The sequence below is a fragment of the Neoarius graeffei genome, chromosome 21 (genome assembly GCF_027579695.1).
Source record: "Neoarius graeffei isolate fNeoGra1 chromosome 21, fNeoGra1.pri, whole genome shotgun sequence".
In the NCBI taxonomy this organism is placed as follows: domain Eukaryota; kingdom Metazoa; phylum Chordata; class Actinopteri; order Siluriformes; family Ariidae; genus Neoarius; species Neoarius graeffei.
In genome coordinates, this window is record NC_083589.1 from 14,964,271 (window position 1) to 14,987,372 (window position 23,102).

At 46.2% G+C, this 23,102-nt stretch overlaps 1 protein-coding gene across 1 annotated transcript in view; it reads right to left on the minus strand.

Annotated features, from left to right (window-relative positions):
- cacna1c (calcium channel, voltage-dependent, L type, alpha 1C subunit) overlaps positions 1 to 23,102 on the minus strand; it is an 880,695-nt gene that overhangs the window by 601,432 nt on the left and 256,161 nt on the right. The window contains exons 5-6 of the mRNA XM_060902748.1: positions 457 to 596; positions 56 to 217 (exon numbers count right to left, since the gene is read on the minus strand). Coding sequence (XP_060758731.1) covers positions 56 to 217; positions 457 to 596 — 302 coding nt within the window. The remainder of the gene's footprint in view (positions 1 to 55; positions 218 to 456; positions 597 to 23,102) is intronic.

Below are 23,102 nucleotides of genomic sequence, written 5' to 3' on the forward strand. Positions count from 1 at the left end.
ACTCAGTCAGAAAAGCATAACAATTTTAAAGTCATGGGTTTCTTTTAACACTGACCTCTGTGTCCATTTCTGAAGAAAAAACATGCACGATGCATCTTCCCCATGAAAAGCTCGAGGCCGATGATGGCATAGATGATGATCACAAAGAGTACAAGCAGAGCGATGTGCAGCAGAGGAACCATGGCCTTAATTATGGAGTTCAATACTACTTGTAAACCTGAAATCACATAAGAATTACCAGTCAAAATCATGTTGGTGCAACTGGAATGAATGTGCACTCTCAGGCGGAAAAAAGCAACATCTTACAATTTCTCTAGTTTGTTATGAATCTCTACTGCACTTTATGCATTCTATTAGCTTAAAGAAATATTAACTTTCACTGACTCAGTCATTTACCTCTTCATTTGTATTTGGTAGAATTGCAAATTTCATTTGTGTTTTTTGTGTATGACTCACTGGGCACACCAGACACCAATCGTAGGGGTCTCAGTACTCTGAAAGCACGCAGGGCCTTCACATCAAAGCCTGCTGCTTTCCCTCCAATAGGTGTCCCTCCATCTCCTTTCGTGGCCTGTTCTAATATAGCACTGAACAACCTTTGTAAGAGAGAAACAGGGACAGAAAAAGGGGATAGCTGTTATTTAAACCCATACATTTACTAATACAAATACCAACTTCAATGATAGTGTCAGTCAAAAAACGGCAAGAAAGGGACAGGCATCCAGCAATCAGGCTAGATTAATGTAAACATAAGATCAAAGAAAAACACAAACAGAGTCAGACCAGAAATGCAAATTAGAACAAAAGGCTTAGAAAGTCACTAGAACTGGCTAGTAATGAGACCTCGCAAAAGAGTGTTTGAATGTCCACTAAAAAATGAAAGTTATTGGGGATCAACAAAGAAACTGCTAAAGGAGGGTGTGGCAGCAGGGATGTGGTCAAGTGCCGGTTTGTGAATAGAGGGCCAGACCAGGAAAGATGAGTGGCAATATGATAACACCGGTGTTTAATTGATGCTCTGTGTGTGTGTGTGTGTGTGTGTTTTGCAGTGATTGCTGAGGGTGGAGAGAGAGAGAGAGAGAGAGAGAGAGAATTTTTTAGAATTTTCAAAATATCATTTATTACAAAAGATCTTTAAAAGACACAAAAATATCAGTGATATTTTTAGATTACATTAAAAGTAAAACACCTCTGAGTGAGTTTGCATGAATAAATGAAATTAAATAAATAAAAAGCGCACAGAAGTTTGAACAAACCATATCAATTGACATGTAAAACATTTTTAAAATGCACAATATCATCTGAGACTGCACGCAAAGCATTATTCTGACACCATATGTCTTCAAAGGTTTCAACATCTCCCATTTCTTTATAAAAACGAAAATCAATTAAAATTCTCGATTTCACCAAAGTAGCAAAGACCAGTACAAGGTCAAACCCTGAATTGTGTTCTACCTTGTTTCTCCTGCTGACATAAATAGACATTTTGGCCTGCCCAATGATAAAATTCAGCAGTTGACACTTATTCCTCTGCTTCCTTGTGTATTTAAAACCAAGAATAAAAATTTCCATTGAAAATTGTTCATTAAAAAGACCAAACAATCTTTTTAAAATCGAAAATAAAGACTCTAAGCGTGTACAATGCATAAAAGCATGAAAAACAGTTTCTCTTTGTGTGCAAAAAGGGCAATCATGACTCACTTCAGGATTTAAAACACAAATAAAAGAATTGACAGCAACTGCGCCATGTAAAACTCTCCATTGCAAATCCCCAACCCTTTTATTTAATGGGGACTTGTAAAGTGCTCTCCAGTGTGGTTTGACTTGCTGTTCTACTTGTAGAACAGCACGCCATGGTGTATCCACTCTAGCTTCTAGGCACTTACTATTCAAAAATTTCACACAAAGATTATAAAATATTTTTCCAGACGCTCGCCGTGGCCCCAGAAACATGACATCATTTTTCAAAAAAGCATTTGAAACTTCAGAAGATACAGTAAAACATGGTATTAGATCCTTCTCATTAGGACTAAGTAGATCCTTTTTGTACTGATCCAGCAACCTTAAACTCCCTTCTGTCAACTGGGACTGTAGTTCTAAAAGGAATCTTGCAGCTACACGAATGGATATCATTCCCAGGTGCTCAGCCACTAACTCAGGATTCTCAAAACCTGGCCCTGCCAGATTCAAGAGATCCTTCAAAGTGATGATCCCAGCCTTTAAAAACATCTCAGAAAAGGAAGTAAACTGCTTCTCTTGTGTGAAGTCCAGGAGTGAGCCATATATAAGTGGCTCCTCCAGTAGCCAAAAAAGAGAATCTGTATTAAGTGGTCTATAGACCTTTAAAAAGTTCCAAACCTTAAAAGTATTCCGGTAAAAAACAGGGAATTTATTTAAATCCATCATGGAAGGGTTCATCCAAAAGAGGGTTCTGTCCAATCCCAGGCCCTTAAATGTCCTCAGGATCGCACAGGCCACAACTTTCCAGCTAGAGTCTACGGTGCCCTCCAGCAGTCTCTGTATGAATTGGACCCTGAAGGCTGCAGTTCTACTTTGCAGGTGAACCAGCCCTTGTCCACCTTCATCCTTAGGCAAAAACAGTACACCTTGCTGAACCCAGTGTAGACCATCCCAAAAAAAATCAACTAATATTGATTGTACTTTGGACAGAAACTGTACAGGAGGGTCTATACAGGCAAGCCTATGCCAAAGGGATGAAGCCACCAGGTTATTTACTATTAGAACACGCCCTCTATAGGACAATTGCTTAACCAAGAAATTCCATCTACTGAGACGGCCCTTAATCTTTTCAATGGTTCCCTCAAAAATTTTTTGTTTAAAACTTTCATCACCCAGGAAAACCCCCAGATATTTAAAACCATCCCTGGACCATGTTAAGCCTCCTGGGAGGCATGGTGCACCATGAGACCACTTACCAGCCAACAAAGCCACACTCTTCGCCCAGTTAACTCTGGCAGAAGATAAAATGTTAAAATCATCGAAAACTTCAACCATACTGTCTACATCCCTTTGGTTTCCAACCAGAATGGCCACATCATCAGCGTAAGCTGATAACTTAAAAGAACAAACACAATCAGGAAGAGTTACACCCTACAGTTTGGCTCTCAACTGAATTAAAAGAGGCTCAATGGCCAAAGAATACAACATGCCAGAAAGGGGACATCCTTGTCTAATTCCCCTTAAAACTTTAAAAGGAGCACACAAATCCCCATTAATTTTTAAAATACTTTCACAGTCACAGTACAGAGCTCTAATTTTCTTTATAAAATCAAGGTTAAAACCAAAAGCAGTTAAAACACTCCATAAATAATTATGCTCAATTCTATCAAAAGCCTTTTCCTGATCGACTGAGACCAGGCCAAAGTCCAAAGTTAGAAGTTTTCCAATTTCTAAAATATCTCTAATAAAACCAATGTTATCATAAATGAGCCTGCCTGGCACACAATAGGTCTGATCAGGTTCAATTACGTCTCTCAACACTTCCCTGAGCCTGTTTGCGAGAACTTTTGAGAGCAGCCGATATTCTACACATAGGATAGATACAGGTCTCCAGGACCTTATGTCCTTCAGATCCCCCTTCTTAGGCAGCAATGTCAGGATTGCTCTTCGACAACTGAGTGGCAATCGCCCCTTGGCCAAGCTGTCCCTCAACACAGCCAGTAGGTCTGCACCTATTTCTGGCCAAAAGGACTTGTAAAACTCAACCGGCAAACCATCAATACCCGGTGCTTTGCCACACTCCATGCTCTGGAGGGCTTTGTCCAACTCAACCAGGGTAATCACCCTTCCCAGATCCTGATTTGCCTGCCCAGAAACCTTGGGTAGATTCATGAGAAAGGGACTGTCCGGAGCCTGCTCATAGGAGATTTCACTCCTATACAAATCCTGAAAGAACTCAACTGCTCTCCTCCGAATATCATCATGGTTGGTCAAGAGATTTCCATTTCCAGAAACAAGACCATGTATAAGCCTTTTCTGGCCATTTTTTTTCCAGATTAAAAAAGAATTTAGAAGGTGCATCCATTAATTCTGTATTCTGGAATCGAGACCTGACCAGAGCTCCTTGTGCTTTAATGCCCAGCAAGTCAGTTAAAAGATTCTTCTTTCTTTTTAAATTTTCCATATATAAACAATCTCTAGTGACTCCAGCTAACCTTTGGAGTTCCATTATTTCATTTTCCAAGGTTTTCATATGCTGAGCTATGTCTCTTGTGACATGTGAAGTATATTGCTGACACAATTGTTTTATTTGAGCCTTGCCAAAATCCCACCATTGTTGCAAAGACTGAAAAGTGGATTTTGTGGTTCTAAAATCCCTCCAAAAAAACTTAAAAACATCCTTAAAAAGAACATCATGTAGTAAACTAGTGTTAAAATGCCAGTATGCACTTTTGTGTCTGGTTGCATTTACATAAAAAGTGCAAAGCACCATACTGTGGTCAGAAAAACCCACAGGTAAGATAAAACATGTTTTAAAAAAACCAAGCTGGTGTTTAAAACTATAAAATCGGTCTAGTCTTGCCAGAGAAAGCATATTATCATTAGCATGAACCCATGTATATTGTTTTTGATCCATATGAAAATTTCTCCATACATCAGACAGATCATAGGTATTAATTAACTCAATGAGCCTCTTGCGGGAAGGCATATGAGGCTCCATATGGTTCCTATCTATACTTAGTGCAGTACAATTAAAATCCCCACCAAGAAGTAAAAACTCTCCAGGATCACAATCCTTTAAAACACTATCTAAGATGCTTAAAAAATTCATTCTCTCACGCCTGTCTGTTGGCGCATAGACACAAACAAAGACAAAAAAGTTGTTCTCAAATTGTGCTCTGACTCTTAGGAGTCTACCTTTAATAAATTCATCAACCTGATACAAGGAAGGAATACAGGTCTGTGAAAAAATAATAGCCACACCACCACTGACTGAAGTGTTGTGACTTAAAATTGACAAACCCCCAAATTCTTTTGCCCAATCAGCACTATTATTAATGTCGGTGTGTGTTTCTTGTGCAAAAAACACATCAATGTTTTTTTCTTTAATTATTTCAAAGAGCAAAGCCCTCTTCATACCATCTCTTGCTCCATTTAAATTTAACGATGCAATCTTAAATTCCCCCATGAATAGGAAATAAAAGAAAAAATATATCAACATCATTTTAAGAACAAAACCGCGTCGTAGATTTACTGACTCATATCAGTGTTTAACAAAGCTCTTAGCTTTGTGAGGAACTTATTCAGACGGTAACCCTCCTTATCTGTGAATTTCCCTTCAGCCATGTATGATTTAGTTTTTGCCATAAATTGATCAATGTCTGGAAAATATTCATCAACTTTCACATTTCTTGCATTTTTAGTCCGTAACAAAAAAACTTTTTATGTCTTCTACTGTATACTCGCGACTAGAGAAGCCGCTTTGCTGTAGACTGCAGGTCAAACTGCATTCGGATTCACTCTCACTCTCGGCATCAGTAGAATTGAGGTCAATCAACGGCTCTCTCTTTTTGGTCTGTGCCCCAGGACTAGGTCGGTCCCTTGTCCTCTTTCTGCCTTTAGGGACTTTAAACGGATTTACATCCGTTTCCATGTTTTGAACCCCATCACCAGTGAGAACATTAAGCATTTCATCTAAGTTACTGGCTGAAACCACACTACTCTGTGGACTATCAGTGACGTCCACCGAAGGTCCAACTTCAGGTTCATCTTTTTCATCTCCCACCTTTCCTAAACAACCATCCTGATCAGACGGTCTAACACCGGCTTCTTCAACTCTGGAAGGCTCTTGTTCAGGAGGCAGAACCTCATTCGCACCAGCCCTTTCAATAGCAGGTGCCTTCTGCTTACTCGCGGGGTGTTCTTCCCCAGCATTCTCATTCTGCTCTTTTGCCTTATCCCCATTCTCATTCTGCTCTTTTGCCTTATCCCCATTCTCGTTTTGCTCGTTTGCCTTATCCCCATTTGCGGAGCTGTTGCGCTTTTCGGGACAAGCTCGCGCCAAATGGCCAATTAACCCACAACAAAAACACCTCATCATGTGACTTGTGGCATAAATAACATAATTAAAACCTTCAACCTGTATGCTCAATGTCAAATCCAAATCAGAGTCATGTAGTACCATATAAACATAACACCTAAAAGACACCACATGTTTCAGTAAAGGATATTTGCTCGCTATGGCAATCTTCCTGATCGGAGAGACCAGTTTACCATAGCGGGCTAGTGACTGCGTTAAAATATCATCCGAAATGAAAGGTGGTACATTTGAAAGAATCACTTTCTTAGAAGGGGTGGACAACGGTAGCACCGAAGTGAAAACACCGTCAATCACCACCCCTTGCTCAACCATTAAATCTGCCAATTCTACCGTCTCCAGAAACAGAACAATTGCCTGGTTCATATGAGACGCAGACAAAATTTTATCAGGCCCCACGATTTCACCTACGGCTAAAGTGCAAACTTCTACGCTGGCGGTGGATGCAATCTTAATCGCGTGTCGCCGCGTGAGGGAATCAAACTTCCCTCTACCTGAGGCAGACATGCTCCCGGCTTAGGAGCAGACGCCCAGGTAAACACAAAACAAACAACACACTACACTACACCACACCTAAACAAACACAAAACAAACTACACACTTCACTAAACCTAAACAAACACCAAGCAAAAGCAAACACAAAACAAATATAAGTAAATATTTATATATAGCGAGAGAAATAAAGAAAAGTTAGAACACAGCACAGCGGCTGCACTCAAACACTCCATTCACTCACAACGCTCCGCCCACTCACTCCCAGCATCCACTCCGACAGAGAGAGAGAGAGAGAGAGAGAGAGAGGTTCTCCTGAAAGGAGCATTTGTGTGTGTGTGTGTGTGTGTGTGTGTGTGAGAGAGAGAGAGAGACACAGACACGCAGTAGTGGTGGCTGAAAAGCTATTTGTAAATAAACCGGAAAATTTACCACCATTACCCATCTGTCTGTGCTTCAGTGTTCCACCCACTCTCAGGGACATTTACAGAGAGCATACTTGCACCAGCATCAGGAACATGGACGGTGGCTATTGTGCCTTTTACAAAGTATTATTATTACAAGGTTTTATTGTACCTTTTAAAGTTAAATGCTGTATGAACATTCCCAGAGCCAACCGATGTGAGACAGGTTTGATCATTTCTGGGCCTCACCAGCTACTATAGGAGGTTTATAAGTGACTATGCTCAACTAGCTAAACCCCCATTTGCCTTTATGCAATATAACACTTTTTGGGATGAAAAATGGCAGCAGGCAATGGACATGCTAAAAAAATGCCTTACCTTAGGACTGATATTGTGATTCCCTGACTTCACACATCCATTCTATTTATATATGTGACCCAGGACTGGCTTATGTCCAGGCCAAACCAATCTGGATGGTTAACAATCTGGATGGAGCCTTAGGCCTTACAAGACTTTGATATCAGAACCATTCATAAACCTGGCCCACAAAACCAGGCCCCTGATCCTTTGTCCTGAAACCTACTATTGGCAAACTAGAGTATAAACTTTCCCTAACTTGGGAGTACGCTGAACAGATGGGCAGGCGAATATGGTTCAGATTTTTTTCTTTTTTCTTTTCAAACAAAACAAAAACTCACATTCCAGCAGATAATGAACAAACATAGACAAACAAATGATCAGCTACAACTCTGGCCAGAAGCACCTCTCTCTACTCCTGTCCCTCTTTTATCCATTTCCCATCATTGCAAACAAACACACAGACACAACATACTAATTATCAACACGTGCTTTCACTTTGCCACTCACCTTCCCCAGCTTCACTCTCCATTCACAAACCAGCACTCGACCACACCCCCACTGCCACATACCCCCACTGCCTGACTCTGGCTGGGGAGCTGTCAAACCTGCAGCCGACCCCCCGACGGGAGAGGTAGTCCACCACCACTGTCTGCGCCCCTGGCCTGTGGACCATCTCGAATTTTAAAGGCTGTAGGGCCAGATACCCTGTGTGTTGGATCTGTGTGTTGGAATCCTTCATACAGTGGAGCCACTGGAGTGGGGTATGATGTGAGCAGAGAGTGAAAGTGCATCTCAGCAGGTAGTAGCAGAGGGTAAGGGCCACCCATTTAATGGTCAAAACACTCTTTCTTGATGGTGCTGTACTTTGTCTCTCACACGGAGAGCTAGCGGCTGATGTCCAGGTGCTCCTCTCCCTCCACTGTTTGGGACAAAACAACCCCCAGCCCTCTCTCCAACATGGTGGTCTGCAAAAAAAAAATGCAGAGAGAAGTCAGGGGAGTGTAAAAGTGACCCCCCACACAGTGCAGCTTTTCCCTGGATAAAGGCCTGTTAGCATGGCTCCATCCACTGGACAGGATCTGGTGCTCCCTTTTTCGTGAGATCAGTAAGTGGGCTGGTGACGTCCGAATAATTAGGCATGAACCTATGATAATAGCCAGCCAGCCCCAGGAACTGTCACACCCCTTTTTGATCTTGGACCTTGGGCAGGCCACAATTGCTGCGGTCTTGTCAATTTGGGGATGCACCTGCCCATGATCCAAGTGGAAACACAGACACCATATTTCCCCCCACCCAATTGCACACTTCTTTGGGTTAGCCATGAGTCCCACATGTCTGAACAACTCTAGCATGGCCCTGAGGTGTTTCATGTGCCACAGCTAATCATTACTGTAAATAATAATGCTGTCAAGGTAGGCCATGGCATAAGCAGTGTGTGAATGGAGGATTTTGTCCATGAGCTGCTAAAATGTTGCGGGAGCCCCGAATAACCTGAATGGAAGGGTGACAAACCAGTGTAAACCAAATGGGGTGGAAAAGGCTGATTTTTCTCAGGAGCAGGGAGTCAAAGGGATCTACCAATATCCCTTCGTCAGATCCAGTGTCGAATAAAAATGAGCCATGCCTAACCAATCAAGCAGTTCATCAATGCATGGCACTGGATAGGCATCACATTTAGACACCACATTTACCTTGCCATAGTCCACACAGAACTGGACTGACCAGTCAGTTGTGGGCACCAACACAACCGGGTTGCTCCAGTTGCTGTGCAACTCCTCGATTATGCCCATCTTGAGCATGGCCTTAAGTTCGTCTGAAACAACAGGTTTTTTTGTGTTCAGGTAAGCAGTAGGGGCAGCTATGCACCATTACTCCTGGGGTCATCTCGATGTGGTATTCTATGAGGTGCATGTGACCAGGAAGAGGTGAGAACACATCAGAAAATTCCTTTTGCAACCTGGCAACCTCCATGAGTTGGGATGGCAAGAGGTGGTCTCCACAGGGAACCAGGGTGGGTTGTGTGGTGGATTTTGTTTTACCCTCTGGCCCCAGCTCCTCTTTTTCTGGAACTACAATTGCCAATGTCATGGGAACCCCTTCATTCCATAGCTTGAGCAGATTAAGGTGGTATATATGGTGCACCCTGCCTTTATCCATTTGCTTCACTTCATAGTCAATGTCCCCAACTCACCATGTGACCTCAAAAGGCCCTTGCCACTTGGCAAGTAATTTAGAGTTCAACATGGGTAATAATATGAGAACATTATCTCCTGGTGTGAATCCTTTAAGGTGCACCCCCCACAAGTTCTCCTGGGTTAGGTCATGGAGTGTGTGAAGGTTTATGCACAGGTCAAGAACATATTGAATTTCATTTTTGCTGTCAGAAGGCCCCTCCTTCAAATTTTCCTGGATGACATCGAAGACGCCCCAAGGTTTGCACCCATATAATAATCCAAATGGGGGGAAAACCCGTGGAGGCTTGTGTGACCTCTCGTACTGCAAACAGGGGTTCGAGCCATCTATACCAGACATGAGCATCTTCTCTTACAAATCTACGAATCAAAGTCTTAAGAGTGCGGTTAAATCGTTTGACCAGGCCATCTGTTTGTGAGTGATAGATGCTTGTGCAGATAGATTTAACCGCCAATAACTCAAAGTTCACAAAATGTGTGTGATATGAACATAGTGCCCTGATCAGTCAAGATTTCTTTCAGAATCCTGACTAAGGATTTTAAACAGTGACTTTGCAACACTACATGTAGAGATGTTACACAGCAACACTGCTTCTGGGTATTGCATTCCATAGTCTACCAGCACTAAAGTAAAGTGATGCCCTCAAACAGTCTGATCTAATGCCCTGACGAGATCCATCCCAATTCTTTCGAAGGGGGTCTTGATCAGGGAAATAAGGTGCAATGGTGCTTTTGGACTGGCCACTGGATTTACCAGTTGGCACTCACGACATGCCACACACCACCTGCAGTCATCCCTGCAAATCCCTGGCCAATAGAACCTGGTCAGGAGTTGGACTAGTGTTTTGTCTTGCCCCAGGTGTCTGGCCACTGGGTTACAATGAGCCACATGGAACAGGGAGTCCCTGAAGCTTTTGGGAATCAATAATCTGTGATCTGCTCTCTGGTTTGAAGAAGAAGAAGAAGAAGAAGAAGAAGAAGACTTTGTCACATGCTCACTCAAGCACAGTGAAATTCATCTTCTGCATTTAACCCATCTGAAGCAGTGAACACATGCATGCATACACATATGTGAGCAATGAGTACACACATACTCAGAGCAGTGGGCAGCTATGCTACAGCACCCAGGGAGCAGTTGGAGTGCCTTGCTTAAGGTTATTTTGGCCCAAGACCACCCCATGTTAACCTAACTGCATGTCTTTGAACTGTGGGGAAACCGGAGCACCTAGAGAAAACCCACGCAGATACAGGGAGAACATGCAAACTCCACACAGAAAGGCCCCCACTGGCTGCTGGGATCAAACCCACCCAGAACCTTCTTGCTGTGAGGTGACAATGTCCTGGATCACTTGATACAGTCCATCTTTAATTACCACAAAGTACGGGTGGGAGAGTGGGATGCTCGGCTGGAGGTTCTGACCATCGACGACTCTCACTTTGTCAAATGCATGATGTAGGAAGTCATCTCACGTCTGCTCCAGAGGAAAATCCATTAGGGAATCCCCTAGACAGCAGGGAAGGCTGGTGTGCTCCCTGCTCTCCATGTCACTATGACATGGAGCTGACATAAATGCTCCTGGATGGTAACCCCCAACAAAGTCACACCAGGATCCCCCCATGATGTGCTACTGCAGGACCCACCCACCACCACTCAATCCATTAGGCTCCTAAACCCCTGCCAAGCTGTTCCCAGAATTAGTGGGTGGATGAGGTGCAGGCAAACCACCACCTCGACATTATAATTTGTTCCCCGAAATTGGATATTGACCAGTACCTTCAGATATTTGTGTATATCCCTGCACATACACGAAACTTTCACCAGGCATGCTGTGTCCAATGCCTCGCCTTGAACCAAGCTATGGTGAATTGAGGTTTGATTACAACCTGAATCCACCAATGTGTGATATATAACCCCTTGGATACTCACCAGTATCCAGTACATTCCAGCTCGATCGGGGGTGGTTTCTGGCACGGTTTCTGGCACATTGGGGATCCGGACCACTGCCCCCACTTCCTTCACCTGGCATTGGTCCTGGAAGTGTCCAGGTTCCCCACAGCGCCAGCACACCAGCCCAGGCCTCACCTCTGCACTGCTGGGGTGAGGATCACTCACCTGAGGGGAAGACAGAAACATAAGGGGAAGGGAAACCATGGGCTCAGGGAGCTGGCTGCATGGGGATTGGACCCCGCTTCCATGATACTGGGGACAGGAGGGAGGGGAGGAATGAGAGGAGGGGGCAGGATGAGAGGGAGAGAGAGAGAAGAAGAAGAGGCAGGATGTCTGCCTGCCTGCCACTTGAACTGTGCTGGGTGGTGGTATGGGACCCATTCTGCTGTCTTCTTCAGCAGCTGAGCGATGAACTGCTTCAGACCCTCTCAATGTCTCAGTCTTCTGCTGTCAACCACTGCCGGCAGATGTCCCACAGCTGCTGGCTGTAGGTGAATCTCTGGCTGACCTCCTCCAGTGTCAGCACACAGAAACACTGATAGTGTTGCTTGGGGGAGTGGCTGACTCGCTGCAGGATCAGGCACTTCAAGTCTGCATACTCCAGATTGTGGGCAGTTGCTGAGCCACAATCTATGTTTCTCTGGTCAGGAGCGGCAGAAGGCAGGCCACTTGCTGCTTGCCAGGCCATACCCACATCTTAGCGGCTCACTCAAAGCTCCAGAAAAGCCTCCAGGTTGTCATGCAGCTCCATCTTTGTAAGGGTGATATGGGGGGACCCAGCTGACTCTGGGGCTGGGGCACCTGCTGGTGTGATGAGGTGCAGGAGAACCTAGCAGTCCTCCTACTGAGCCTGCAGCAGGGCCTCAAAGTACCACTCCTGCTCAGTCTGCATTGCAACCAGCACCTGGTGCTGGTTTTGTTGGGTTGGGGCATGGGCAAGCTCTTTGAATGGGGAGGACTCCATGGAGACGGTTCCCTTTCAGCATCTGGGGTTTCAGCACTAGTCTAAACATTCCCTGACTGGTGAGGATGCTGAACAGATGAGCAGGCAGATATGGTTCAGATTATTTCTTTTTGAACAAAACAAAAACTTGCTTTCCAGCAGATTATGAATTAACATAGCCAAATAAAACCAGCATGCAATGATCAGCCATGACTCTGGCCAGAAGCACCTCTCCCCACTCCTCTCCCACTTTTATCCACTTCCTGTTACTGCAAACAAACACACAGACACAGCACACTAATTATCAACAGGTGCTTTCAATTTGCCACTCACCTTCTCCAGCTTCACTCTCCATTCACAAACTGGCGCTCGACCACACCCCCACTTATCCTAGACTTATGATTGATTTGAGTACCAACAGATGGATAAATAGTTACCATATGTACCTGGATGACTGAGATTCTTCACAGATATGTTACCATATAAACATTTTAAACCAAGTTTGATTTAACTGAACTGTGTTGTAAACTAGAGAACATTTGGTGTGCTATTTGTTCTGTAAAAAAAAAATCTGTTTTCATGTTGACATCTAGAACCTGAACAGCATAATGTCATGGAATTTAATATGTGTCTATTTAACTTTATGTGTGTTCTGTGTTTATAAAAAAGGGGGGTGGGGGTCTGAGTAATTGCTATGTGCTTCGCTTTTTCTTTTCAGTGCCGCTAGTCTTCCTTGAACCAGGAAGAGAGAATATATCTCTCCAGTACTGCCAAGTCTTTACTGGCTTCCCATAAACTATCACAAAGAATTTAAAACACTCAAGTTCAAGTTCAAAGTGTTTATTGTCATACGCACAGTAAGGACATGTCCTCTTGCACAATTAAATTCTTAGTTTGCTGTCCACCATGAATGCCAATTACAAATACAAATAAATAAATAGACAGAAGAAATAATATAAAGTAAAGGCAATGTAGTGCAAAATAAAATAAAAAAACAACAAAAAAAACAGTATACTACAAAATAGGCAGTATAATACAAAAATAAGGCAATGATCGGATGTAGCAGCAAAAAAAGGGCAGTAATAGGCTGGCACCAAATTATATATCTGATCTTCTCCAGTGCCATTCCATTCCCAGTAGCCTTCAGTCTGGTAAAAAATCTCTCTATCATTTTCCTGTTCCTGATCAAAAGGTGATCAGGTCTTCTCTGTCACTAGCAACAGAGTTGGGAAGCCACTGACACTTAGCATCAGGACTTTCCCTACTACTTTAAAATCAAGGAGAAAGACACATCTCTTGACTCTGGCTTCCAAGATAGGCTGACTGGAGTGTTCTTTTTTGCTTTCCTTTTCTTCTATCCTTTAATCAAAGACCTTTATTCTTTGGCCCATTTTTTCAAGTATTTCAAGTATTTTTTCAACCCTCTACCAAGGGTTGGGTGATACTTGAATTTTTCAACTTTATGAATAATACTCAATTATATATATTTTTTGTTGTTCTTGCATTATTCGATTGAAATAAAAAGCATTATATTTATTTATTTATTTATTTATTAGAATGGACTTAACTTTACCGTATAATGGACTGTGACATCTGTGACAAGCAGCACTTCTGAGTAGTGCATCTGAACTGTGTTTCTGAATTCCCTGGGCCCAAAATGGCTTGTGGACATGGCTGCCACAGATGCTCATGCCAGTGATTAATTGCACCTGTCCTGAGTCAGACTAATCATGTGTTAAAAAGGCATTGGTTTGTAAAGATCAGGATCTCACTTTCATCCTAACCCATGTCATGTAGTGCACATTCATGGTTTTTTGTTGTGCTCAACACAGGTTTGTGCTCAATTTGTGCTCAAGTCTTGGTTTGTTTCCTGTTTCTCATTTATGACGTAGATCAGTTTTGTCAATAAACCATCTGCATTTGCTGCCTTCTGTCAGTGACAGAAAGTGAGACCACATCGATGGATGTAACAGATGTGTTTGAAACCTTTCTGGCTCAGATCAGGCAGCTCTGGGAGCTGTCGCAAGACCTTGATTGGCTAACTTGCTGTGCTGATGCTAGAGTGGCTTCCCTAAATAATTTGTTTGGGCAGACTCTGATGTGATACCCATGTCTGAGGTTGACAGGTTTCTGCCCCTCGATATCATGCCCAGAGTGCCCATGCCAGCGATGGCCAAGTTGGAGGTGGAGCAGTTCCGATTCCGGGTTCCAGTGTGGATGGCATTCCCCCCACCCTCTCCCTCTAAGTTCTACCAGGCTTGCAGCTATCACTACTGGCAGGGCTGATGGTGGCATGTTGGATGGTGGCCTGGGTCCCCGCCATAGTCATGGAGGACATGTCAGGTGCCATGACATTGAGAAGGGATCTGTTCCATTGGCACCGAGTGGCGCTTCTCAGCTGTGCAGCCAGACAGTGCATCTCCCACAGCCCATGCTGCCTGTGGACATGACTGCTTCAGGAATGCCGGTAAAAAAGTGCACCTGTCCTGAGTCAGATTAATGCTGTGTTTAGTTTAACCCTCTGGGGTCTGAGGGTATTTTCTGGCACTCTAATGATTTTGGAATGCTCTGATTTTGTTGCCAGTTTCAAAAAAATTTAAGCAGTATTTTCAAAGTCATATGACTTTTTTGTATTCAGCACAAGTTCAGCTAAAATAATATCTATGTAGTATGTATGTGATGATTGTACTTAAAAAAATACCAGATAAATGAAGATGTTGTAAAAAGCAGTTTTAGAACTGTGTTGGAATGTGGGAGGGAAAAAAAAACATTACCTTGCCCATTGTGATGAACAGTTTTGGTCACTTGAGGTGATTCTGTTCAGTCTTAGGAATGTATCAAGTACAAAAATTTAAATCTGCTCCATTGATTTGGATAATTAACTGGCCATCAAAAAATGTATGTGTGGCAGCGGGGGCGTGGTCAAGCGCCGGTCTGTGACAGGAGGGCGGAGTCAGGGAAGGTAAGTGGCAGAATCACTACACCTGATGTCAATTAACCTGTGTTTGTGTGTCTTCCCAGTGACTGCGCCCTACTTAAGGAGGGAGAGCGAGAGCAGAGAGAGCTCTTCCCCGAACCAGACGCCGGTTGTGTGTGTGTCTGAGTGTGTATGTTAGACTGAAAAGTGTGACAATAAAAACCCGCTTTACCAACCTGAACTCTGTCCTGCCGTCTTCTGTGCTCCGCCTTTGTGTGGGAACTGCTACAGTGGTGCTGAAACCCGGGAATTATCTGGAGTGCAGAAGCCGACCAGCCCCATGGAGTCCTCCCCATTCGCCGACCTGGTCGACGCCCTCGCCACGGCCCAGCAAAGCCAGCACCAGGCACTAGTCACCCTCCGAAAGGAGCAGGAACAGCGGTTCGAGGCCCTGGTGTTGGCCCAGCAAGAAGATCGTCAGGAGTTCCGGCACCTCCTCGCGTCGGCGGGGTCTACCAACTCTCCCACAGCGGGCCTGTCCCCCCTCACCCTAACAAAGATGGGCCCGCAGGACGACCCCAAGGCATTCATCACGCTCTTTGAGCAAGTCGCGGAGACCTCGGGGTGGCTGATGGATCAGCACACGGCGCGCCTCCTCCCCCTGCTAACGGGAGAGGCTCAGCTGGCCGCGCTACAACTCCCCACCGACCGCCGGCTGGCCTACGCGGACCTTCGCCGGGCTGTCCTCCAGCATGTGGGGCGCACCCCAGAGCAGCAGCGTCAGCGCTTCCGCGCTTTGCGCTTGGAGGAAGTCGGCCAGCCATTCACGTTTGGCCAGGAACTCCAGGATGCCTGCTGGCGGTGGTTGAGGGCCGACAACCGCGATGCCGAGGGGATCATCGACCAGGTGGTACTGGAACAATTCATCTCACGCTTGCCAGCAGGAACCACAGAGTGGGTCCAGTGCCACCGCCTGGCATCGCTGGATCAGGCAATCGAGCTGGCGGAGGACCATTTGGCAGCTGTCCTGGCGGCAGGACAGCAGACGGCCTCTTCTCTCCTCTCCTCTTCTCTCTCTCTCTCCCTCTCCTCCTGTGTCTCGTCCTCACCCCATTCCCCCACCGTGGAAGCGGGGGCCGGTGCCACCCCTGCCGGCCCGCCGCACCTGTGGTGCCCTCCCGTTTCTCCCTTCTGTGTCTGTCTCTCCCCCCCTCAGGTAAGTGAGCCCCAGAACACCGGTGCGGAGAGGAAGCCAAGGCCGGTTTGCTGGCGCTGTGGGGAGCCGGGCCACCTCCAACAGCAGTGCACGGTAATGGAGGTGGGCGCAGTGGTTCGGATCCCCGATGCGCCAGGAGCCGCCCTCGATCGGGCCGGAGCGTATCGCATACCGGTGAGTATTCAAGGGGATACATATCAGGCGTTGGTGGATTCTGGTTGTAATCAGACCTCAATTCACCAAAGCCTGGTGCAAGATGAGGCATTGGGGGGAGCACAGGGGGTGAAGGTGTTGTGTGTGCACAAGGATGTTCACAGCTACCCTTTGGTGTCGGTCCACATTTTTTTCCGAGGGGAAAAACTTATAGTAAAGGCGGCGGTTAATCCTCGCCTCACCCACTCGATAATTTTGGGGACTGATTGGCCGGGATTTGAGGAGTTGATGAGCCATTTAGTGGAGAGTGGGTCCTGCCATACTTCAGTAGGGGGAGGTCCCGGTGTCGCCTTGGCGGGAGCAGCTGTCACAGAGCTGTCTACATCATCTCCGCATCAGAGTGAGGAGCCACAGGCTCCTCCTCCCTCTCTCGGGGAATCCCTGGTAGATTTCCCGTTAGAGCAGTCGTGAGACGAGACTCTGCGGCATGCGTTTGACCAGGTGAGAGTAATCGATGGTCAAATGCTCCCGCTGAACGCCACCCCGTCCTTCCCCTATTTTTCTATTATGAAGGATAGATTATACAGAGTGACGCAGGACACTCGGACGAAAGAGCAAATTGCACAGCTTTTAATCACAAAAAGCAGCAGGAAATTGGTATTCCAGGCGGCTCACTTTAATCCCATGGCTGGACACTTAGGGCAGGATAAGACACGAGCCTGAATAATGGCCCGATTCTATTGGCCGGGATTCGCGGCGATGTCCGTAGGTGGTGTACGGCATGCCGCGAATGCCAGTTAGTAAATCCAGCGGCCATTCCAAAAGCGCCTTTGCGCCCTCTGCCATTAATCGAGACCCCATTCGAAAGAATTGGGATGGATCTCGTCAGGCAATTAGATCGGTCAACACGAGGGTACCGCTTTATATTAGTTCTGGTGGACTATGCAACGTGATATCCGGAAGCAGTGCCTCTCCGCAATATCTCAGCACACAGTATTGTGGAGGCACTCTTCCGCATTATCTCCTGATTTGGAATCCCGAAAGAGATTCTGACTGACCAAGGCACCTCGTTTATGTCACGGACACTGAACGAACTGTATAGGTTATTAGGGATTAAGCCGATCCGCACCAGCGTGTATCACCCACAAATGGACGGTTTAGTTGAACGGTTCAATCGTACCCTCAAGAATATAATTTAAAAAATTCGTAAGTGAGGACGCATGTAATTGGGATAAGTGGCTCGAGCCCTTGTTGTTTTCAGTGCGAGAGGTCCCCCAAGCCTCCACGGGGTTCTCCCCATTCGAATTATTATATGGGTGTAAGCCGCGCGGCATTCTAGATGTGCTGCACGAAAATTGGGAGGAGGGACCTTCACAAAGTAAAAACGAAATTCAATACGTTATGGACCTGCATGCAAAACTCCACACACTCACCCACCTAACCCAGGAGAATTTGCGGCAGGCCCAAGAACGGCAAACCCGCCTGTACAACAAGGGTACGCGCCTTAGGGAGTTCGCACCGGGAGATAAAGTACTCGTACTTTTGCCCACATCGAGCTCCAAATTGATCGCCAAGTGGCAAGGACCCTTTGAGGTCACATGGCGAGTCGGGGACGTCGACTATGAGGTGAGGCAAATGGACAGGGGTGGGGCGCTACAGATTTACCACCTCAATCTACTCAAACTCTGGAATGAGGAGGTCCCTGTAGCGTTGGTGTCGGTGGTTCCGGAGAAGGCGGAGCTGGGGCCGGAGGTTCAAAAGGGCGCATTGGCATCGCATACCTCTCCAGTCCCCTGTGGAGACCACCTCTCCCTGACCCAACTCGTGGAGGTGGCCCAGTTGCAGACCGAGTTTTCGGACGTGTTCTCGCCCCTGCCCGGCCACAACAACCTCATAGAGCACCACATTGAGACGCCCCCAGGGGTGGTAGTGCATAGCCGCCCTTAGAGGCTACCTGAACACAAGAAAAAAAGTGGTTCAGGAAGAACTCGAGGCCATGCTCGAAATGGGCATCGTCGAGGAGTCCCACAGTGACTGGAGCAGCCCAGTGGTCTTGGTACCTAAGGCCGACGGGTCGGTCCGGTTCTGTGTGGACTATAGAAAAGTCAACGCGGTGTCTAAATTCAACACGTACCCAATGCCTCGTATTGATGAGTTGCTCGATCGACTAGGCACTGCTCGCTTTTATTCGACACTGGATTTAACGAAGGGATATTGGCAGATCCCCTTGACTCCACTATCCCGAGAAAAAATGGCCTTTTCCACACTGTTTGGCTTACACCAATTCGCCACACTTCCTTTTGGGCTGTTTGGGGCACCTGCTACGTTTCAGCAGCTGATGGACAGGGTCCTCCGCCCCCACACCACCTATGCAGCCGCCTACCTCGACGACATTATTATCTATAGTAATGACTGGCCAAGGCACCTCGAACATCTGAGGGCCATCCTTAGGTCACTGAGGCGAGCGGGTCTCACAGCCAACACGAAGAAGTGTGTGATTGGGTGGGTGGAAGTATGGTATCTGGGCTTCCACTTGGGCAACGGGTAGGTGCATCCCCAAATTAACAAGACAGCAGCAATTGCGGCCTGCCCGAGGCCCAAGACCAAAAAGGGGGTGAGACAGTTCCTGGGGCTGGCTATTATCGTAGGTTTATACCTAATTATTCGGACGTCACCAGCCCGCTGACTGATCTCACTAAAAAGGGGGCACCAGATCCGGTCCAGTGGACGGAGCAATGCCAGCGGGCTTTTTCTGAGGTAAAGGCCGCACTGTGTGGGGGGCCACTTTTACACTCCCCTGACTTTTCTCTCCCCTTTATGTTACAGACGGATGCGTCGGACAGAGGGCTGGGGGCTGTTTTATCCCAGGAGGTGGAGGGGGAGGACCGCCCAGTCTTATACATCAGTAGAAAGCTGTCGGTGAGTGAGGGGCGCTACAGCACCATTGAAAAAGAGTGCTTGGCAATCAAGTGAGCAGTCCTCGCCCTCCGTTACTACCTGCTAGGGCGCCCTTTCACCCTCTGTTCGGACCACGCACCCCTCCAGTGGCTCCACCACATGAAGGATGCCAACGTGCAGATCACCCGTTGGTATCTGGCACTCCAACCCTTTAATTTCAAGGTGGTCCACAGGCCGGGGGTGCAGATGGTCGTGGAGGACTTCCTCTCCCGTCAAGGGGGGGGAGTCGGCTGCAGGCCGGACAGCCGCCCGGCCTGAGTCAGGCGGTGGGGGTATGTGGCAGCGGGGGCATGGTCAAGCACCGGTCTGTGACAGGAGGGTGGAGTCAGGGAAGGTAAGTGGCAGAATCACTACACCTGATGTCAATTAACCTGTGTTTGTGTGTCTTCCCAGTGACCATGCCCTACTTAAGGAGGGAGAACGAGAGCAGAGAGAGCTCTTCCCCGAACCAGACGCCGGTTGTGTGTGTGTCTGAGTGTGTATGTTAGACTGAAAAGTGTGACAATAAAAACCCACTTTACCAACCTGAACTCTGTCCTGCCGTCTTCTGTGCTCCGCCTTTGTGTGGGAACTGCTACAGTATGCCCTTTTGTTTTGGGATAAACAGTTGGCAGTGGAAGGGGTATTCCATGAGGAGAGTAAAAAATTCCATTCTGTTCAATGAGAAGAGTGAATACCCCTCCCACTGCCAACTCTTAATCCCATCAGGTCAAGTGATCAAAATGGTTTGTCACAATGGGTAAGGTAATGTTTTTCATTCCAACACAGTTCTAAAACTGCTTTTTACAACATAATTTATCTGTTATTTGACTTTATTTTGGCATTTGACTCTATTCAGTGTGTCTTGAAATTAACTTGTACTATTTTACTCAGTTCAGAACCACAACCAACTCTGTTACTCTGTTACACAATTACTCTGTAATTTTACTCCCACTCCAACTCCAAATTTTACTCTCTAAACTCAAAATAGAGCAAAATTAACTATTTTTGAGAAAAAAAACACTTTTAACTCTGGAAATATTACGCAGTCATTTTTACTACAGTGCACACATATCAACCAATCTGCTCATAATAAATAGAAGAAATATTTACACTTATTCTAGTAAGTTGAAGAAGAAAAAAAAGAAAAAAGGCACTGCTCATCATCAGTGTCGCAGTTCTCAAGATTGAATTTAATTGCTCTCTTGAATCATGAATTGAATCAGAAACTGATTGAACTGCTGAAATTGAATCACTGTCCTGAATCATCTGAAGTGCACAAAATCCACATGCCATCTCGCAACAAGTTTTACCCCCAAATAGCCTAAACTGGCTGACAGGTTTTATCCTGTTTACAGTGGGCTTTCCCACTGTGAAAGAAAAACTAATCAAAATTGAAAGAGTGAAAGTTATTATCTTGCCATTAACATGTGAATAGATGAATGCGTAAGTGGGTGCTCAGTGCTCCAACTCTGGTGTGACTGAGTAAGGTGACAAGTTTTATGTTTCATCTATCTGAGGTAATTTTAAAAATATACAACATAATATTATTAAGTATTATTAAATACTATTATTAATATTATTTAGCAATGTGTCAGTCCTGTGCGCTCTGGCACGTGCACCTGAAGGTGTGCCTCAGGCTGCGTGCGTGCCGAGTGAGCTCCAGTATGCGCGCTGTGAAAAGGCGCACCTGAACTTAATTAGAGAACTATGTGTTTGGCTATTTAAGGACTGCACTGATGTAGTATTGCGAAGTATTACGCTACATTAAGTATGCATTACCAAGCCTTTCAACCCTTGTTCTTGTTTTCCTGGTTTCTCGATTCTTGTTCCTGTTTCTAGTTCTTGTTCTTGCCTAGCCACTGATATACTGTTTGTGCCTCGACCGACCCTTTGCCTGTTTTCACGTTTCTGATCTTGCCTGCCGATTTGGACTGTTTGCCTTTGTGTGCGTTTTATGCACTTTGTGCATATATTGCACTGTATTAAACTGAACGCTTCTGCACATACATCCGCCTCCCTTGAGTACCTGACAGAATACTTCACCATACCATGGATGTAGCAGAAGCATTCCAGTACACGATGCCATGCCACTTCCGGGTTTCCTTGTCCCTGCTGCTAGCCTCATATTTCCGCTGGCGTACCGATGCTTACACTCCTACACCCTACGATGGAGAGTATCACCCGTGTGAATTCTGCGTCCAGTGTGGGGTCCTCTATGATGCCTTCCAAGAGTCCAAGCCACCCAAATCCATCTGGGTAAGCTTCGGGAGGCACGGTGGTGTAGTGGTTAGCATGGCCACCTCACAGCAAGAAGGTTCTGGGTTCAAACCCAGCAGCCGGCAAGGGCCTTTCTGTGTGGAGTTTGCATGATCTCCCCGTATCTGCGTGGGTTTCCTCCGGGTGCTCCGGTTTCCTCCACAGTTCAAAGACATGCGGTTAGGTTAATATGGGACAGCCTTGGGCTGAGGTGCCCTTGAGCGAGGCATCTAATTCCCGATTGCTCCCCAGGCGCTGTTAGCATGGCTGCCCACTGCTCTGGGTATGTGTGTGTGCTCATTGCTCACGTGTGTGTGCACGTGTGTGTTCACTGCTTCAGATGGGTTAAATGCAGAGAGGAAATTTCACAAGTGTGTGATGAATAAAGTTGTGCTTTCTTTCTTTCTTTCTTTCTTTCTTTCTTTCTTTCTTTCTTTCTTCTTTTTTATCCTGATGTTCATTGCTGGACGAGCATGCAGATGGGTGGGCTACCTGATTTGGATTGAACACCCATGCCTTCGAAACTCACAGACTTTCTTTGCCATGCTCAAGTTTATTTTTGAGTCATTAGAAAAGGAGGAACTCCATGAAAATTTTTGGGGAGGGGCAATCATGCCAGTGGTTGATGCAGCTGAGGAGGCAGTTGCTCCAGTGTGCCTCCTAAAGGCAACCACTCCAGTAGCTGACTCAGCTGAGGAGACCATCACTCCAGAGCTCCTTCCAGTGGCTGAAATAAAGACAGCAGAGGAGGCTGTTGTTCCTGAGCCCCTCTTGGAGGCTGTCTCTTTTGAGCTGGTTTCTCAGCCAGAACCAGCACCTGAATTAATGCCTGAACCCGTGTCTGTATCAGAATCCATGCCTGAACCCATGCCAGCATCTGTTCCTGTTCCCGTGCCAGCATCTGTTCCTGTACCAGCGCCAGTGTCTGCTCCCATGCCAGAGGCAGAGCCAGAGTCAGCGCCAGTGTCTGTTCCCTTGCCAGAGGTGGAGCCAGAGTCAGCAGCAGTGTCTGCTTCCGTGCCAGAGGCGGAGCCAGAGCCTGCATCAGGGCCCACTCCAGTGCCAGAGCCTGCATCAATACCTACTCCAGAGCCTACTCCAGTGCCAGAGCCAGTGTCAGTACCTACTTCAGAGCCTGTGTCAGAGTGTACTCCAGAGCCAGTGCTGGAGCGAGCATCAGAGTCCACTCCAGAGCCAGCATCAGAGCCTACTCCAGAGCCAGT